General features: G+C 38.8%; 1 protein-coding gene across 2 annotated transcripts; it reads left to right on the top strand.

Annotated features, from left to right (window-relative positions):
* The first annotated feature begins 8177 nt into the window (after positions 1-8177).
* Positions 8178-13692, top strand: coq7 (coenzyme Q7 homolog, ubiquinone (yeast)). Of its 2 annotated transcripts, none has more exons than XM_077199455.1 (6): positions 8178-8366; positions 9281-9459; positions 9547-9661; positions 9744-9883; positions 11940-12008; positions 12123-13692. In XM_077199455.1, exons 1-6 carry the CDS (start codon positions 8276-8278, stop codon positions 12198-12200), a joined length of 672 nt encoding a protein of 223 aa, XP_077055570.1. In that variant the 5' UTR covers positions 8178-8275; the 3' UTR covers positions 12201-13692. The 2 variants fall into 2 exon arrangements, with proteins under 2 accessions (XP_077055570.1, XP_077055571.1); XM_077199456.1 differs by having other exon boundaries at positions 8195-8366; positions 9256-9459.
* The last annotated feature ends 3762 nt before the right edge of the window (positions 13693-17454 follow it).

The raw sequence follows: 17454 nt of genomic DNA on the forward strand, positions 1-17454 counted from the left end.
TGTGAGCAGGTGCCAGGTCGTGCTGAAAAATGAAATCTTCATCTCCATAAAGCTTTTCAGCAGATGGAAGCATGAAGTGCTCCAAAATCTCCTGATAGCTAGCTGCATTGACCCTGCCCTTGATAAAACACAGTGGACCAACACCAGCAGCTGACATGGCACCCCAGACCATCACTGACTGTGGGTACTTGACACTGGACTTCAGGCATTTTGGCATTTCCTTCTCCCAAGTCTTCCTCCAGACTCTGGCACCTTGATTTCCGAATGACATGCAAAATTTGCTTTCATCCGAAAAAAGTATTTTGGACCACTGAGCAACAGTCCAGTGCTGCTTCTCTGTAGCCCAGGTCAGGCGCTTCTGCCGCTGTTTCTGGTTCAAAAGTGGCTTGACCTGGGGAATGCGGCACCTGTAGCCCATTTCCTGCACACGCCTCTGCACGGTGGCTCTAGATGTTTCTACTCCAGACTCAGTCCACTGCTTCCGCAGGTCCCCCAAGGTCTGGAATCGGTCCTTCTCCACAATCTTCCTCAGGGTCCGGTCACCTCTTCTCGTTGGGCAGCGTTTTTTGCCACACTTTTTCCTTCCCACAGACTTCCCACTGAGGTGCCTTGATACAGCACTCTGGGAACAGCCTATTTGTTCAGAAATTTATTTCTGTGTCTTACCCTCTTGCTTGAGGATGTCGATGATGGCCTTCTGGACAGCAGTCAAGTCGGCAGTCTTACCCATGATTGCGGTTTTGAGTAATGAAACAGGCTGGGAGTTTTTAAAAGCCTCAGGAATCTTTTGCAGGTGTTTAGAGTTAATTAGTTGATTCAGATGATTAGGTTAATAGCTCATTTAGAGACCCTCTTCATGATATGCTATTTTTTTGAGATGGGAATTTTGGGTTTCCATGAGCTGTATGCCAAAATCATCAGTATTAAAACAATAAAAGACCTGACATATTTCAGTTGGTTTGCAATGAATTTAAAAGATATGAAAGTTTAATTTTTATCATTACATTATGGAAAATAATTAACCTTATCCCAATATGCTAATTTTTTGAGAAGGACCTGTACATACAAAGCTGTCCTGGTATGACTATATCAAAAAAGTATGTTTTATTAAACATTAAAGGTTTAAACTTGTATTTTCCAAAATTATACTTTACGTTACTGTCTTTGTTTTTTTTACTGTCCATGGTTTTGTTTATGACAAATGGCACAGCTGTCCTCCAGATGGGTAGCACTGTAGTCTGTATAAAAGAGGAGGGACAGTACTATAACAGGGCAAAACCCTTTCTTTCTTTCTGCAGTGCCTTCACAAATCAGAATATTTTTCCCTCCAGTATGAATTTCTGAACACATTAAAACAGAAAACATTAGGTCATGATTTAAAATAAGATGTTATTGAGAAAAGTCACAGTTCAATGAGCTCACTGTTATGAGTCCACTTGCGCTCTATTAAATGGTCCAGAAAAAGATATTTCAGTTTTCTATTATGACAGAGATGGTCAGGCATCTCAGACACACCCTGACAGTCATGACAAATTAAAACTGTAAGTTTTCAGGAAAAAGGCTACCCTCACAATCGCACCTTTTAAACATGTAAATAGTAAACTGCCTGGACTTTGGAACACTATCTTTGCGTGTTTTAGATTCTAACTCAGGCCCTGTGTACACCTGGTATTAAGAAACCTTTTTGTCAATCCGATCACAAGTGGACAACGCTAAATACAGGTGTAAATGGGGTCTAAACCGCTTTGAGCTTGTCCACTTCGACCACTTCCAGAGGTAGTCAAAAATGCATTCAACCGGATTGCTATCATAGTTTAGACGCTCATGTGGCCGAATGCGTTCGAACAGCCACAAAAGACTGCCTACTCTCCACCTACTGACTTAATTTGTAAACAGAGGGGATTTAAACTTTGTCAGCTGAAGACCTAAGTTTGGGAGGACGAAAAACGTACCAAGCACAATGTTCTCTCACTGTTCCTAATTTCTAACACGCACTCACTTCGTTTGGCATGGTCTTGCGGCTGTCAGAGTAGAAATTTTGCATTTGAATGTAAATTGCATAAACTTATTTCACCCATTAGATCGAAAGATCTGAAAAGCCCATACATTTACCTACCCATAGACCCTCCCCTCAAAGAAATCAGTGGTCAAAAGTTGAAAAAAGACAAAACACCAGGTGTTATGGGAATGTCTACTTGTGATCTGATCGACCAAAACGCATCTTAATACCAGGTGTAAACAGGCCCTCAGTGATGCCCAATCCTGTTCCTGCAGGAGATCTACCTTCATTTAAAGTTTAGCTTCAACCCTGATCAAACACAACTGGGGCTGCGTTCCAGTCCAAAATTGTCATGCCCTTCACTCGCTAACTTCCCTCCGTCTCATTCACTCGAATGTAAGTCATTGCTTACGTTGCATGAGTGCCCACTACTGGCGGAACCTTTGCTGAAATTGAACGTACTAAGCCCTTGATCATTTAGAATACACTATTGGGGTTTTTTTTACTTATGAAATTGTTTAATGCAGCATTCCATATGTATATAGGTGAGTTTGAGTTGTTGAAATATATTTTTAAAAAAGTACTATCATAGAGTTGTTTGTGGTGGCGTAAATTAAACGCAACATGCGTTGATGTCACAATCGTGTTGCATTGTATTATATGGAGATGCCTGAAGTGTACATATGAAGTAGACAGCGAGAGTCTGTCCATATAAACTTCCCTCGTCCGCTTCACAAAGTGGAACGCACTTCAAAATGGCGGTGGGGATTCCCCCGAGGGGAAATGCTTAGGGAGATTCGCCAGTGCGTGTCTAAAAGTGGACTGGAAAAGTGTTTGAGTTATATTTTGAAAGTAAATGCTTTGCTTTGGAACTGTGGACTCCTCGTCTCCTTCTGCCTGCACCACATTGTGACAAAAGAACTGACCGCCCAAAATGGACGATAGGGCAAGAATAATCACCATGGCTCAGGAGAGCCAAAACCTTTTTTCCTTTTGCTGCCTTGCCGTCACTTGCACCCTTGATGACGTGAGCCTGAGCACCTTGTTTCGGATCGGGGCCACATTCAACCATCCAATCGACCTCCCAGACACCACCGGACTGGACTGGAGGGAGACCGTCATCCGGTGTCTGGAGAGCGTCGTGCCTCGATCCGGAACACAGCTAGATCCAGGGAATCCTCACGTCATGCCTGACCAGCCTGGTCCTCACGTCATGCCTGACCGGCCTGGTCCTCACGTCATGCCTGACCAGCCTGATCTTCTCGTCATGCCTGATGTTCTCGTCATGCCTGACCAGCCTGATCTTCACGTCATGCCTGGCCAGCCTGATCTTCTCATCATGCCTGACCAGCCTGATCTTCACGTCATGCCTGACCAGCCTGAGCTTCTTCACGTCATGTCTGCCGAGCCTGAGCTTCTTCACGTCATGTCTGCCAAGCCTGAGCTTCTTCGCGTCATATCTACCGAGCCTGAGCTTCATCACGTCAGTCCTGCCGAGCCTGAGCTTCAGGTCAGTCCTACCGCACAAGAGACTGTTCAGGTCATGCCTACTGCACAAGAGACTGTTCACGTCATGCCTGCCGCACAAGAGACTATTCAAGTCATGCCTGCCGCACAAGAGACTGTTCACGTCATGCCTGCCGCACAAGAGACTGTTCATGTCATGCTTGCTGAGCCTGTCCCTGAGCCTGTCCCTGAACCTCTCCTTGAGCCTAAACCCATTGCTCCGCCCAATAATTTTTTTTCGGGGGGGGGGGGGGGGGGGGGGTGGGGGCTATACGTTCTCGGCCTTAGTGGCCAGACCGGGCTCCCACGGAATGACCACGAAGGCCGATCCGCCATGGGCGCCCGAAAGGTCGTCTCCGCCATGGCCGCCCGAAGGGTCGCCTGCACCCTGGCCGCCTGCACAGCCTGCTCCGCCCTGGTCTTCCAAACTGCCGGCACCGTCCTCCCCCTACGCCCACCCCCCTCCATAATTTCACCATCTATGGCGTGAGGACACACCTACCAGGAGGGGGGAGTACTGTCACAGTTGTGTTTCTGTCTGAGTCTTGTTGTCACTAGTCACATGTCTTCCTTTGTTCTGTTTTCCCACCACTCATCTGTTTCCATGGTTACTGTCATTTAGTTAATCTGCATCAACTGTGTTTAGTTAATTATCATCATCTGTTTCACCTGTGTCCTGTTAATCAATGTTCATCTGTTTGTATTTAGTTCCCTCCTCTTCAGTCAGTCTTGGTCCTTTCTCCGTTGTGAATAGTGTGTGTGAACCTTCTGCCTGTAAGAACCTGTTTGAGTTATATTTTGAAAGTAAATGCTTTGCTTTGGAACTTTGGGCTCCTCGTCTCCTTCTGCCTGCACCACACCGTGACAACTATATTTTGTTACAAATACAGCTGTTACTTCATAACTTGGTAGTAATACCAGTTGAGAACCATCAGTTTTATAAATAAATAAATAAATAAATAAATACGTTTGTCAGTTCAAGTTGTCTCACTTATCAAATATCAAATCAGAATGAATCAGACTACTAGACTATCTTCATATCTCGTCTACTGACAAATGTGTATACAGCTAAACTGGATCGTAATATGCTTTTAAAGGCCTACTGAAGTGCCTTGGAACGCACAGCTTTGTATGATGCGTTGACGTAATTTCCTCTGAAACAGGAAGGTAAGGCGGGACATATTGAATGGCCCCTACCACTTTTCAAATAGACAATAGCGTTTAGTTTACCTCACAGACCGCAAGTCGTACTTGACAGCACAATGGAAGCGAGGCCGAGCGCTGATGATTCGTTGGATTCAATAGTAGAGGTGTGAATAAATTCTAGCCATTTCATTCTTAACCAACGTACAGCTAGAAAACGGAATAAAGTTTGAGCGTTTGAGCAACCGAGCACACATCTCCAACTCATTTTGCTCCGTAACGTATCATCGGTCGCTTTGGCCAGGTGTTATTTATAGCATAGGGGGCGGGACACTTTAGGTTCTAGAGAGCATTTGATTGGACAGAAGATGTGATGAGAAGCTGAAGTCCATAGTGATGTCAAAAAATCTATGATCCATTTTAGCGGAAGTGAGAGACTGTAAGTTTTAAACCCTTATATCTCCTAAATGCGAATTTTGTCATTGTTTTGAAACACACCATATTAATTAAAAAAACACCAAACATTTTCATATTAAATTTTTATTTCAGGGGGCCTTTAAAGGTCTCTTTCCCAACATCTGCAGAACCATCTCGTCAAAATTAAACATTAGTAATAACGTTTGTATATTATTTTGTCCGTGATATGCAGACTATTGCTTGTTTACCGGCTCATTGTGAATTCTGATTCATCCCAGCCAGCCACAGTGAGGTTTGTCTGGACATGAAAGCATGCACCCCACAGCCAGGTGCACATGCAAAGCATGCTGGACAAGCCCCACACACTTTCCCCTTCAGTAGTCGACTTGTTAAAAAAGCACAGACAGACGCAGCAACATCTATTAGCTTACATCGGCCTGCTGAATTCACACAGTCTGCAAGAGCAGCTTGTTTTTGAGTGGTTTAACAAGGTCTGCAGTTGAGAAGAAACATTTCTGAGGGCAAACTCTCCGATATTGGCGGTAAAACTTCTCCTCTCCCTGCTTAAATAGCGAACTATAAAAAGAGGTGTGAGTCTATTGAGACCATGCAAATTGAAATCTGAATTTGATTCTTGTGCTGTTGTCGTTGCTTTTATGAGCTGGTTTGTCTTTTCTAGGGGGATACCACTGAGCAACTATAAAATAAAAAGTGTTGAGCCAATTTTTAAACTTGCACCAGTGTTGCATAACAGGCACAAGCAAGTAACCCAGTTCCTGACCACAAGACTATTATATGCACCAGTTTTTCCCTCAAGTCTGCTGAGCTACGTAGGTGATTTTAAATCCTTCAAACCCACTTTATATTAAGTTTCTTTAACATGGACTAACATTTAATCATTTAATACAATGCACCTATTGTGCACGTACATGATTTTACATTTTTGCATGTAATTACATCTGTAATTAATTTCTGTACATCTATAATAACTGTTGACCCTTCCCAACTCAATAACAGCAAAAGTGTTTTGCAATAAAACATGAACAAAGTAATATTTTACCAATATATTTTAACACCTAATATAAAGTGGGACTAATCCTTCTTAGTGTTATCGTCATGCTTCCAAGGTCTCAACCTGTGTTCTAAACAGGGGTTGTGTAAACAGAATAGTGGCCAATCAATAATATTCACATAAAAACAGTACTACAAACTCCATTTGTGACAAAGTGATACGACACCAGGTGATGTTGAAATTATTAAAACAGTCTTCCATTTAAATATCTGGTAATACAATTGCACATATCGCTCCTTCAAAACAATCAAGAAGATTCAGAGGTTATACCTCAATGTATTGAGCAACTGAAAATTGTCCTTCATCCAAAAGCATTCAAAGTACATTTTAGTCTTTATATTCTTTTGTGCATTTTGCATTAATTGGCCAAAACCCATTGACCTATTTTTTATTAAATATAATTGTATAAGTAATAGAAATTGTTTAGTATTTTTAGTATAAGAAAAAAGTAAAAACCTTAAAATGAATCGCAACTATTGGCCAACATGCTTGAACTTTGGCAACATAAAAGGGATGTGCTAAATATAGAGAGATTTCTTCTCTGATTGTATTGTGAGCTACATATAAAAATTATTATTACACTCAAAATCTTGAAACTCAATATATCAGATGGCCCTCGACATACAGTACATCAAGGCAAGAGTTGTCACGTCTCCCTCATCAGTGTAAACAAATAAACTAAATTTGGCCTGAAGCACTTAGACATTACTCCACCACAGCTATGTCTCAGGCTGTCTGACCAGAGCCTTGGAACAGAGGTGGACACATTATTTCTTTCAACACTTGTGGACATGTTACATGCCTACAGACACTCACTTATTGCTTTTATAAACAATTTTTCTGGGTAATAACATCAGCAGGACTTTATAGATACACAAGAGCTCATTATCAACTAAGCTGAAGATGTCAAACACCAATAACATAAACTATATAGTTGTGGTGCTTAAATTATATGCTAGCTCCAACCACAAACCTCTGCTTGGGGTATTATTATATTATATTACACCGCAAAATTATGGATATCTTAATTTACATATCTTTAAATTGACTATTTTGAAATATAAGTATTAACAAATTTAATACTTTTTTCCCCTAAGGCAACTGCTCTATTCACTTTTAAAGTTCAGATACTGTTTCTCGATTGTTTGATCTCACTCTTTTTTTTACATTACATCATATCCCATAGGCTGTTTAAAAATGAAATTGTCTTTTCATGTTGATCTAGCATCAGATTCCCACAACTAACTCGTAGCATTGACTTTACAGGCCGACTTCTACCTACAGTTCAATGTTTACCTTAGTCGCAGTTCCGCAGTCAGCACCTTCTTTCTTCAGATGGCTATGCTCCATTTTTATCACTGCAGTGAAATGTGTGCAGTATGCCTTAATCTAAGACATAGGCTAGTTAAGCCATGGAATTTACTGGCCGACTTGAGTGAAAGATCACATTCTACACTTGTAAACTGGACGCCTACAATTTACACGCCATGAAAATGACTTTGTGTAATGAAAATTTCTGTAGGCCTAATGATTTACTAGACTGTTCCACTAATTACAAAGGACACATAGACCAGACGTTGAAACTAAATGTAAAGGGCAATTGATGTCTACGCCACTGAAATGCAGCACTGAGAACTGTGCAAGAATAGGAATAACACGTAGATAGGACATTTTTACACTGACTAGGCTATACTACACAGTCAGTTGGAAAAACTGTCTCATGCTGGATGTACACAATACATTTCGCTGTTAATTTAGCTGACCTATTGACAAATGTTTTCTGTATTGTTTCGATACATTTAAATGACTTGCACTAGTTGGACTAATTTGTGTGTGAGTGCCACCTATGGGCCATTCCGTGAAATATTGAAAAACTTATTGAAATATACAAGAAGGAATATTTTGTGATAAGTATTCTTTACAAACAGTTTTCTTTGTTTTTTATGGTTGTTTCCACAAACCATTTTCTCTGTGACATATTATAGAGTGCCCTTTCCACCAGCATTGTTTTGCCCTTTCCACCAGCATGCACAAGCAAGTAGCGACGCGATGACGTCACTTAAAAGCGCCACAACCTTCAGTGCTAATATATATTCTTCCCCTTTACAGTGCGATATATAATTGTATCATTTCAAGACATGCAGAGAGCCGCGAAGTGTGCTTTAAGACCCGACCTTAGTCTTGTTTTCTGTCCATCAAGCGTAAGGAACAGTCGCGCAGTAAACAGAGGTAAGTTATGTGCATGTATGTGTGAGCTCATGACAGCTGGATCACACACTGATGTCAAGAAAACAATTCCTCGAACTTCAGGTGTAATACTGTTGAAATGATTAATTTTAGCGATGGCCAATCTGGTAATAAGAACAGGGGGGAAAAATCAAAACTCGTTATTTAATTGACTTGATATTTGATACAATAAATGACTTTTTATTTTAGTAATTGTGTAGTTCCAATAATCATCTTAAACTTGTATATGGGCTACATTTTTCTAATGCGGTTATGTGAATGATGATACTGTGTCCACATTCTTATTGTCCTCCTAATGTACTGAATATAAATTTACTAACTGGGTTCAAAATAAGGCCTTTGAATTCAGTTTGGAATTGCTTAGCCTTCAGAAAAATCTATTTATTTTCTATTGGGTTTGCAGTATTGCTGCTAAAGTGTTGCGCACAAAATATGGGACACTGCTAAATATTGTTTTTTTGGTAACTAAAATAATATAATATATATTTTTGTTTTAGTTTTGATGACTTAATTGAATATAAATCCAATTAAATGAAAAATCTAATTTGAAAATATAAAATTTTTCTGAAAAGGGCAAATATATTTTGATGTGGAACAGGCCAAAAATCTCATTGTGTTATATCATATGTGTTATGTTATATAATAGTTTATCCATCCATACATATTTAATAAAAAAAAGGGGGTCTTCTAAAAAAGTCTTGGGTGCACCAGACTGTACATTATGGTCAAATTCCCATATTTTCATTTTTGCATAGTTTGTGAAGTGATTACTGTTATTTAAAAATGTGGAAATAGTAATAAAAAACAAGTGAGAATGAGTGTCCAAGCTTTTGTGTATTTAGAGGCAAAGTGCGTGTTCTTTGTCTTACAGAGTTATTGTGTTTGTATGTGTGCAGTAAATGGCTCCGTGTTATGTAGAAGATACAGCATCCTTCCTCCACCACGTGACGAAGAGGAGAAAGCCATGCTGGACAGTATGTTGAGGGTTGACCATGCAGGAGAGTACGGAGCCAATCGCATCTACGCTGGCCAGATGGCAGTTCTCGGAAGAACTCAGACAGGGCCTCTAATCCAAGTACTGAAAGTCAATCTAATGACTTTAAATGCACATATGGCAAGTTTAATGGAATAACTGATGTAAATGTGCCCTTCACATCTGCAGCATATGTGGGACCAAGAGAAAGTACATTTGGAAAAGTTTAACGAGATCCTGGGCGAGCATCGGGTTCGACCAACATTATTGTTGCCGCTATGGAATATCGCTGGTTTTGCATTAGGTACGCTCTTATGGATGCATGCTTATTTACTTGCTTTTGCACTGTAGCTTGTAATAATTGGCTCTTACTTCTGTGGTTTCAGGGGCCTGTACTGCTCTTCTGGGTAAGGAAGGAGCCATGGCCTGCACTGTTGCAGTAGAGGAGAGCATCTCAGAGCACTACAACAGCCAAATCCGAACACTTATGGAGACTGATCCAGAGAGATATACAGAGTTATTACAGGTAGTGTGTGTGCTTATACCCGTGTTGTGCTTGCACACTTACAATAAAGGGCTTGATATACTTAAAAATGAACTGGTGTGAACAAAATCTGGCCAAAACCAAGTTTGTTTGGAGTTTGTTTCGGGAGTTCGAAACTTTCTGTAAAAGTTCACTCCGGCTGGTAAATGCCTTCAAACTACCATTGGTCAGTGGCGATTACATACAGTAATAAGATGGGTGTGCTCTAGTGCTCCGCCTTCTTTGACGCAGTTCATTGTAGTAGTGGGAGTTCGGATCATTTTACTGACTTTGAATCTCGTTCATCAAAATGAACAAATCTTTTTTCGAGTCATTTCGTTCATTTCAGCAGAATATATGTAAAATGTTACATGTTCCCCAAACATATCAAATGTTGATCGCATTTAGAATAAGAAAAAAATTACAATGCAAGGAAAGGCCAAATTATGAGAAACAGAAACGATTAATTTATTTATCTTGATTTTCGACTATGTAGTCTGTAGTCACCTCCCGAAGCTGTTCGTTCATCCAGTGACATCCTCATAAACTGAGCTATGCAGTCTTTAGTACCGGATGCAGAATTTATTAGTTCATCTTTTTAGTCTTCGGCTTCGAGTCATTCGTTCGGACAAAAGAAGACTCGAGAGGTGAACTAATCGTTTCTCTTTCCGGTACTGACAGCATAGCCTCTATAGGACTGACAGGAAGAATGAAAGAATCGGACCCGAACCTGAAGACTCGAGAGATTAACTAATCATTTCTGTTTCCAGTACAGAACCCATAGGATGTTGCGCATATGCGCGGTCAACACAAAATGAACGAATCACTCTCTGAGACAACTTGGTAGTCCCGAATCATATTAAAGATTTGTTCAAAATGAACGAATCGTTCATGACCGACCCATCACTAGTTCATTCATTCTGTTCTGTCCGTCAAGGTCAGACAGTGATAACATGAACACACTGGAGAGTCACTTTATTTTAGAAATTGGAGTGTACTTCAAATTGAATTCTACATTGAAACTTTTTTCATGTTTAACACTAAAGCTGTGTTACCGAATTACTGAGCTTGTACAAACATATCCACGTCGCTATGATCGGATGCTTTCTTAACTGCAGTTTTCTCACCACTGACATTTTTGTGGTATTTATTTTGTTATTGAGAGTAAAGCGTGCTGGAAGCTTTTTTCCGCCAGAGAATAAAACATTTTAAAAGATAATTTTAAATTTGATTAAAACCTAACGTATAGTTTTTATCTCACAATTGCGAGTTTACATCGATATAAAGTTATTGATATAAAGTCAGAATTGCGAGATATAAACTCACAATTGCGTGTTATAGAGTCAGAATTGAGAAGTCAGAATTGCGTGTTCTAAAGTCAAAATTGCGAGATACAAACTCACAATTGCGTGTTCTAAATTCAGAATTGCGAGATATAAACTCACAATTGCGTGTTATATAGTCAAAATTGAGAAGTCAGAATTGAATTTTAATTTTTTATTCTGTGGCAGAAACAAGCTTCCATACGCAGCCCTTTTTTGCAAATTCATCTAAATGCCACTCTCAGCAGTGAAGGCAGCGCTGGGATGTTCGCTAACAGTTTATCGCTGCAATGTTACATTGAGATGACCGACAGCCCAAATAGCCTATCAAATAGCTGCACTGTTGCTACATGCCATTTTGTCCATCAAGCTTTAAAGATTGAACCTTCGGGGACACACACAAACCTCCTTTTTTTGCAAATTCTTTTAACTATGGTAAAAAGGTTTTGTGTTGCCACATGTAATTTCATACTAGAAAACCAAAATGGCTAGTTAATGGAGTTTTGTTATTTCTGTTCCCGAAAGCAGCCAGTAATCTCGAAAAATGCAATTGTTTGACCAGACTTGTCGTTCTTTATGACATTAACCTTCGTTCAATTTAAACTTTCTGTGGTATTTTATTCATTAGAAAAAATACTAATAAAGCATGTGTGTTTGGGCTTCACTTGCAAAATGCAAAAAGGTGGATATCTAAAATACACACTAAAACATAAACTAAATGTTTTTAATTCAATCAGATTATTAAAGAATTTCGTGATGATGAAATAGAACATCATGACACAGGATTGGAGCATGACGCTGAGTCGGTGAGTTTTGTATGTGGGTTTCCTTGTTTGAAGCATGGGAAATGTACATGTTACACTGTTTTGCAGTGTTTTTTACATGTCAAGTATTTTATTCATTTGTGTTTCCCTCTTTAGGTGCCAGGATACTTTCTTTTGAAAACAGCAATACAGGTTGGCTGTAAAGCTGCCATCTATATTTCTCAGCGTATTTAGAGTCATTTTAACTATGTATCACATGTAAATATGGTTTTTCTTTCTCATTCAAGTATAGTAAACCGTTGATGTGAGAGCACATTTTGAAAGAGTTAAAATGATGCTGAAAGAACTTTTGGTATCCACAAGTTTTTTAATTAAAATATTCAAACATAATATGCCCTTTGTCTCACAAAACTTTTTATTCGCCCCAAATAGATGTATTCACAAAATCATTGTTTTATGTTTTATTTGACCTGGAGATGAAATCCTTAACAGAGAGGCTATAACAGAAATCATAGCAGGATAAAATTAAATATGACATCACAATCACAGTTAAAAGTTTATATTTTGATAAGACGTTTTAAGTAAAGTCAGATGACTTGTGCTTGTAGATTGAAATGATTGTAATTTGGATGTAATAAAATATGGAATGCATATTATCATGTATGTTATCCGTATGGCGTCACCTGGTGGTCAGAATATGGAAAATGACTTCAAGAGATTGTCCACCTATGATGAAAATTCTGTCATCATTCTCTCAATCTCAAGTCATTGCAGACCTGTATGCATTTCTTTCTTCTGTGAAACATAAAATAAGATATTTCGAAGAACTGTTAAAGAACACTTTCGGTTCCCATTGACAAAAATAAAATACAGAAGTAAGGGTTTGGAGTGACATGAGGGGGTGAACTATCTTTTTAAGGGTGGGTTATTCTTTTAATGCAAGAGATGTAATGGACAGCTCTATGAAAATCTACCTTGCTATGAAGGCCAGACCTCCAGAGAACATTTGTAAGAATATTTTAAGATCATAAGAAATTAAATGAGAACAGTGGAAGACATTTACATGTCTTCATGTAACAAGCACTTTAGCTTACAGCGCATACAGTATGTTTCCTGGAAATAAAGTCCATGACCTTGAAATTGCTAGTACTATGTTCCACCATTTTAACTACAGGAACATGAAAACAGACATGAATATAACATCTGACATCACCTTCCAGCCATACCTGCTGCACACTGAGACAAACTACTGGTGCGCTCTAGTTCACATGTATAAACAGTGTGTTCATAAATCATAAATCATGTCCCTCGGTTTAGCTCCTGTTGCAAAACACTCATAAATGTCAAAGGGTTTGAGAAGAGATTAAACAACTGTCCATTGTTACTGATTTTGTTTAGAATAGGCATTGTGTAAATGACAGCTGTCAAACCCTTCTGAGACGCCACATTGCTTCATTAGATGTGTACATTTCTCCAAAGCTCAGAATTCAGAGTGTGCTGATTTAAATGAATCTCTTGGCTTTTGATAATAGACTGCTAAAGAGTGTTTATTCAACTTCAAGTACAAGGGGTTGTTTGTTGCCCTATGCAAGAGTGCTTTCATCCTCCACTTAAACACTAACCTAAATATCAATGTCTCTAAGCACTGATTTGATGGTTTTTGTTTTACAAATTATATAGCCTGTAAATAAGTTGTCTCTTAATAAACATTGAAATTATTTCCTCATTTATGTACATTAATTTTTCCGTTCACTGTTCACTGCAGTCGCACATCCATATTGATTGCCATAGTATGACATTTTCAAAGATACAAGTTCAGAATATACAAATATAAACTCATTGATTGTAAATTGTTTTTCCACTTTAGTTTTTATAGACTAGTTGACCTTTTTTCTATCCCCACAATGCCCCAACACGTCCGTTACGCTGTTGCCGTCATTAATTTGTTAAATATAGAATTTCAATATAGGCTACACACAATATTTGCCCTTCTGATCGCCGTCTTTCTAATAACATTTTAAAAAATTCATCAATGTATTCTAATATTCAGCTGCTTAAAGGTGCAATGTGTAATATTTATGAGGATCTATTGACAGAAATGCAACATAAGATCCATAACTATGTGTTCAGTGGTGTATAAAGACCTTATAAAACGTTATGTTTTTTTACCTTAGAATGAGACATTTACATCTACATAACCGCGGCCACCCACTTCTATGAAGGTCGACATATTGTGACGTCATGTTTCTACCGTAGCCGACAGCGAACAAACAGCGCTACAAAGCGCGTTTCGTCACTACCTTGAAAGAGAAGCCGCAGAAAGCTAGAAGCTAGCCATAGACACCGTGAGTAGTGCCTTTTCCCTTGTCAGTGGTGTAAATATGTAGTTGGATTGTTCATGTAACTTAGTTCTTCTCCCTCGCTGTGTTATGGCTTTGACAATCAGCTGATTAGTACTATTGACCGTAAATCAACGTTACAGGAGTCACCGACCCGTCGATCGCGGTCGACAAGTCGATCTTGGAAGCATTTTAAGTCAATCGCGAAGAGTTTTCAAAAGCAGAGAAAAAAAACAATATTTTTATTCATTATTATTTATTAATTTGTGTGTAGTAAATGGTGTCTAGGGGATGCGGAGGCGCGCGCGCTGTTACAATCACATAATTTTTGCAGACGCGTCGAGTATAAACAATGCTTTACGCTTTAACCAGCTCAGCCACAGTCCTACAGCATAACAGCTCATATTAGACAGCTAAACCTTTACTACCCTGTTAGAAAAAAATATTTTGTTGGATAGTTTCATGTGGTTCTTCTCCCTTGCTGTATTATGGGTTTGTTATGTGGGGAGAAATGTGCTGGTTACAGCTGATTACTATTATTATATTAAGACCCTTGATCCTCACCTGACTATGGCTTTGTAAACTTTATCCATGTGGTTTATAATGGACTGTGGTACAGAAACAGTGACAATGTTACACACTCTTGGCTTACTCTAGCTATTCTCTGCTGTCTAGATGACGATATGTTTGTCCCATCTTAGCAACCGTAGCTTCTTCGAAAGGGAGGGGTGAGCAGTGGGCTGAGCCATTAGTGCAACTCGCAACCGAACCGCTAGATGCCGCTAAAATCTACACACTGGACCTTTAAGGTACTTAGCACATAATGAAAATTTGCTAAAATGCAGTGTCGTTCATTGAGGCGCTCATTGGCGCCCCCTTCAGTTGGTGGTGCCCTAGCAGCTCTCTAGTTCGCTGATGCCTATAAGCAACCCTGAATGGCTTAAATACATGCCATCCTGAATGGCTTAAATACATGCCATGCATACATATGTAATGCCTAAAAATAGTTTAATGTTGGATATCAAGTTTTTTAAACCTACCAGTTTTTCATGGTTTCATATTGTGAAGGAAATGTTTAATTAATCAAAACTAACATTACATTTTCTTACAGTATTAACATTTATATGCTTTTGAAAAATAAATGTGTTGAATATAACAAAAGAGGAAACAAAAATACAGCTCATGACCCTATAATATATTTTATAGAATTATGTATAGAATTATACATGAAGAACCAATCATATCATCTTTCTATGTAAACGGTTGTACTCTTTCGTTCATGGGGATTTTCTCTGAAATTGGCACTCAGAAAAAAAGGTACAAAAGCTGTCACTGGGACAGTACCCTTCAAAAGGGTTCTAATATGTACCATTTAGGTACTAATATGTATACTTTTGGTACCAATATGTACCTCTGAGGGACTAATATGCACTCTTTAGATACAAAGGTGTACCTTTTGAAAAGGTACCGCCACAGTGACAGCTTTTGTACCTTTTTTTCTGTGAGGCATTGCCTGGAGTCTGTCTGATTACTGCTGTGCGGTAGGCTAGACACTAGATATCTTACTCCTATTCCCAAGTTATAGTGCTGAAGGGGATCACTAGAGACCTTAGTCCCAAGTTATAGTGTTAAAAAGGGGCGACACATCTGACTCGATGCAGGTGTCAAAGATGAGACACCTAGTAGAGAATTGCATTTATTAGGTGTCGAAGAGGAGACGCCCCATTTAACTTAAGTCAGGTTTGCGTACGGAAAATGTACTACAATATTTAATTTTATTATGGATAATAAATGTAAACAATAATTTTTCCCATTGCTGCAGTTTTTTGTAGATGTACTGTTAAGACATAAATTAATAAAACTGATTTCTGCCCCCTTATTCTCTATACGACAGCGAATTTGCACTTCTTAAATCCCACCTGAGTCAGTTCAGGGGTTTATTTCTGTTTTAGATTAATAGTGCTGACAGCTTCGTTGTATGATGTAAGATCTTTAAAAAAAGCAACAAGCATTGAACTGCATATTTGGCATCCTGGATTGTGTGACAAAATTACTATAACATAAAAGCATGAGTGATGAGTCCAGTCAAGCTGCAGGTGTTAATACCAGTAAACCATAAAACCGACAACTATATTATCTCACTGTGTTAGAGAACAGAGAGAAAATACCAAAACTTTGAGTCAATGCACAGATGTGTTGGCAAAAAAAGACGATAAAATAAAGGATGTTAAAATAGAAGTAAACAATGTTATTTACTTTTCTCCAAAAAAGAAATTTTCTTATCCCAACTCCTGTCTTCAAGGTTTATCCATTTGTCATGGACCATAAATGTATTTTTATGTGGCTGCACACAACTTACTTACAGCACCCCAAATAAAGCCTATATAATGTCCCACAGTCCCAGAGCCAACAGTAACCAGTACCACAGAAGCAGATCCTGTCTTTACCACTTCAGTCTGTCATCCAAAATATAACATCAGTCTATCAATTTGACTCAATTAATCTCACTCACTTCACAATCTGTTCATTTGATGAGGCTTTTTTTAAATGCATGATCACTTCATCCAACATGGCAGATGTTAGCTACATAATAATTAGGTTTCCATGCAAGCACTGTGTTTGATCTGTTTTTCTTCTTCTATTTTTCTGCCCTAAGTGTATGAGAGTCAGAGACTGTGAATCATAGAGACCCCAAACTTGGCAGGATGGTCCCAAAATGTGCACCACTATCTATGTTTTGAATCATAACTTTGGAACCGTAAAGGCTAGAAACAAAATACTTTTTGTCTTTAATTTCATTTCCCTCTTTTTTTTTCTGTCATTTCCTGCCAAAAAAAACCCACTTTTTGGTCCGATTTGCATGAAATTTGGCACATGCCATCTTGAGACCCTTATGATTGCAATTATCTAAGGAATTTCTAAGCATCTAAGCGATCCAAATATAAAAGCCAATGCAATATTTGGGGTGTTGCTTTTGTGGTTTTTTCTCGAATAAACCAACAAACATTGATGCTAGCAACTAGGCAGTTTGCAGCAGCTAAAAATGTCAAATCACGGCCGACTATTCAGAAATAAACATGTTTGTATGTAGTGTCAAACTGAGGCTGTGTACCAAATTTTGTAAGAATCTGCCACAATGTGCTTCTATA

This window comes from Siphateles boraxobius, unplaced genomic scaffold, assembly GCF_051911475.1.
Source record: "Siphateles boraxobius isolate OS27281-9 unplaced genomic scaffold, OSU_SipBor_1 41, whole genome shotgun sequence".
Lineage (NCBI taxonomy): Eukaryota > Metazoa > Chordata > Actinopteri > Cypriniformes > Leuciscidae > Siphateles > Siphateles boraxobius.

Bases quoted from the DNA above. Each gene is read 5' to 3' on its own strand.
- coq7 (XM_077199455.1), top strand. From the start codon at position 8,276: ATGCAGAGAGCCGCGAAGTGTGCTTTAAGACCCGACCTTAGTCTTGTT. The intron at 9,460-9,546 runs GTACTGAAAGTC...TCACATCTGCAG, and splicing joins AGACAGGGCCTCTAATCCAA to CATATGTGGGACCAAGAGAA. The intron at 9,884-11,939 runs GTAGTGTGTGTG...TAATTCAATCAG, and splicing joins GATATACAGAGTTATTACAG to ATTATTAAAGAATTTCGTGA.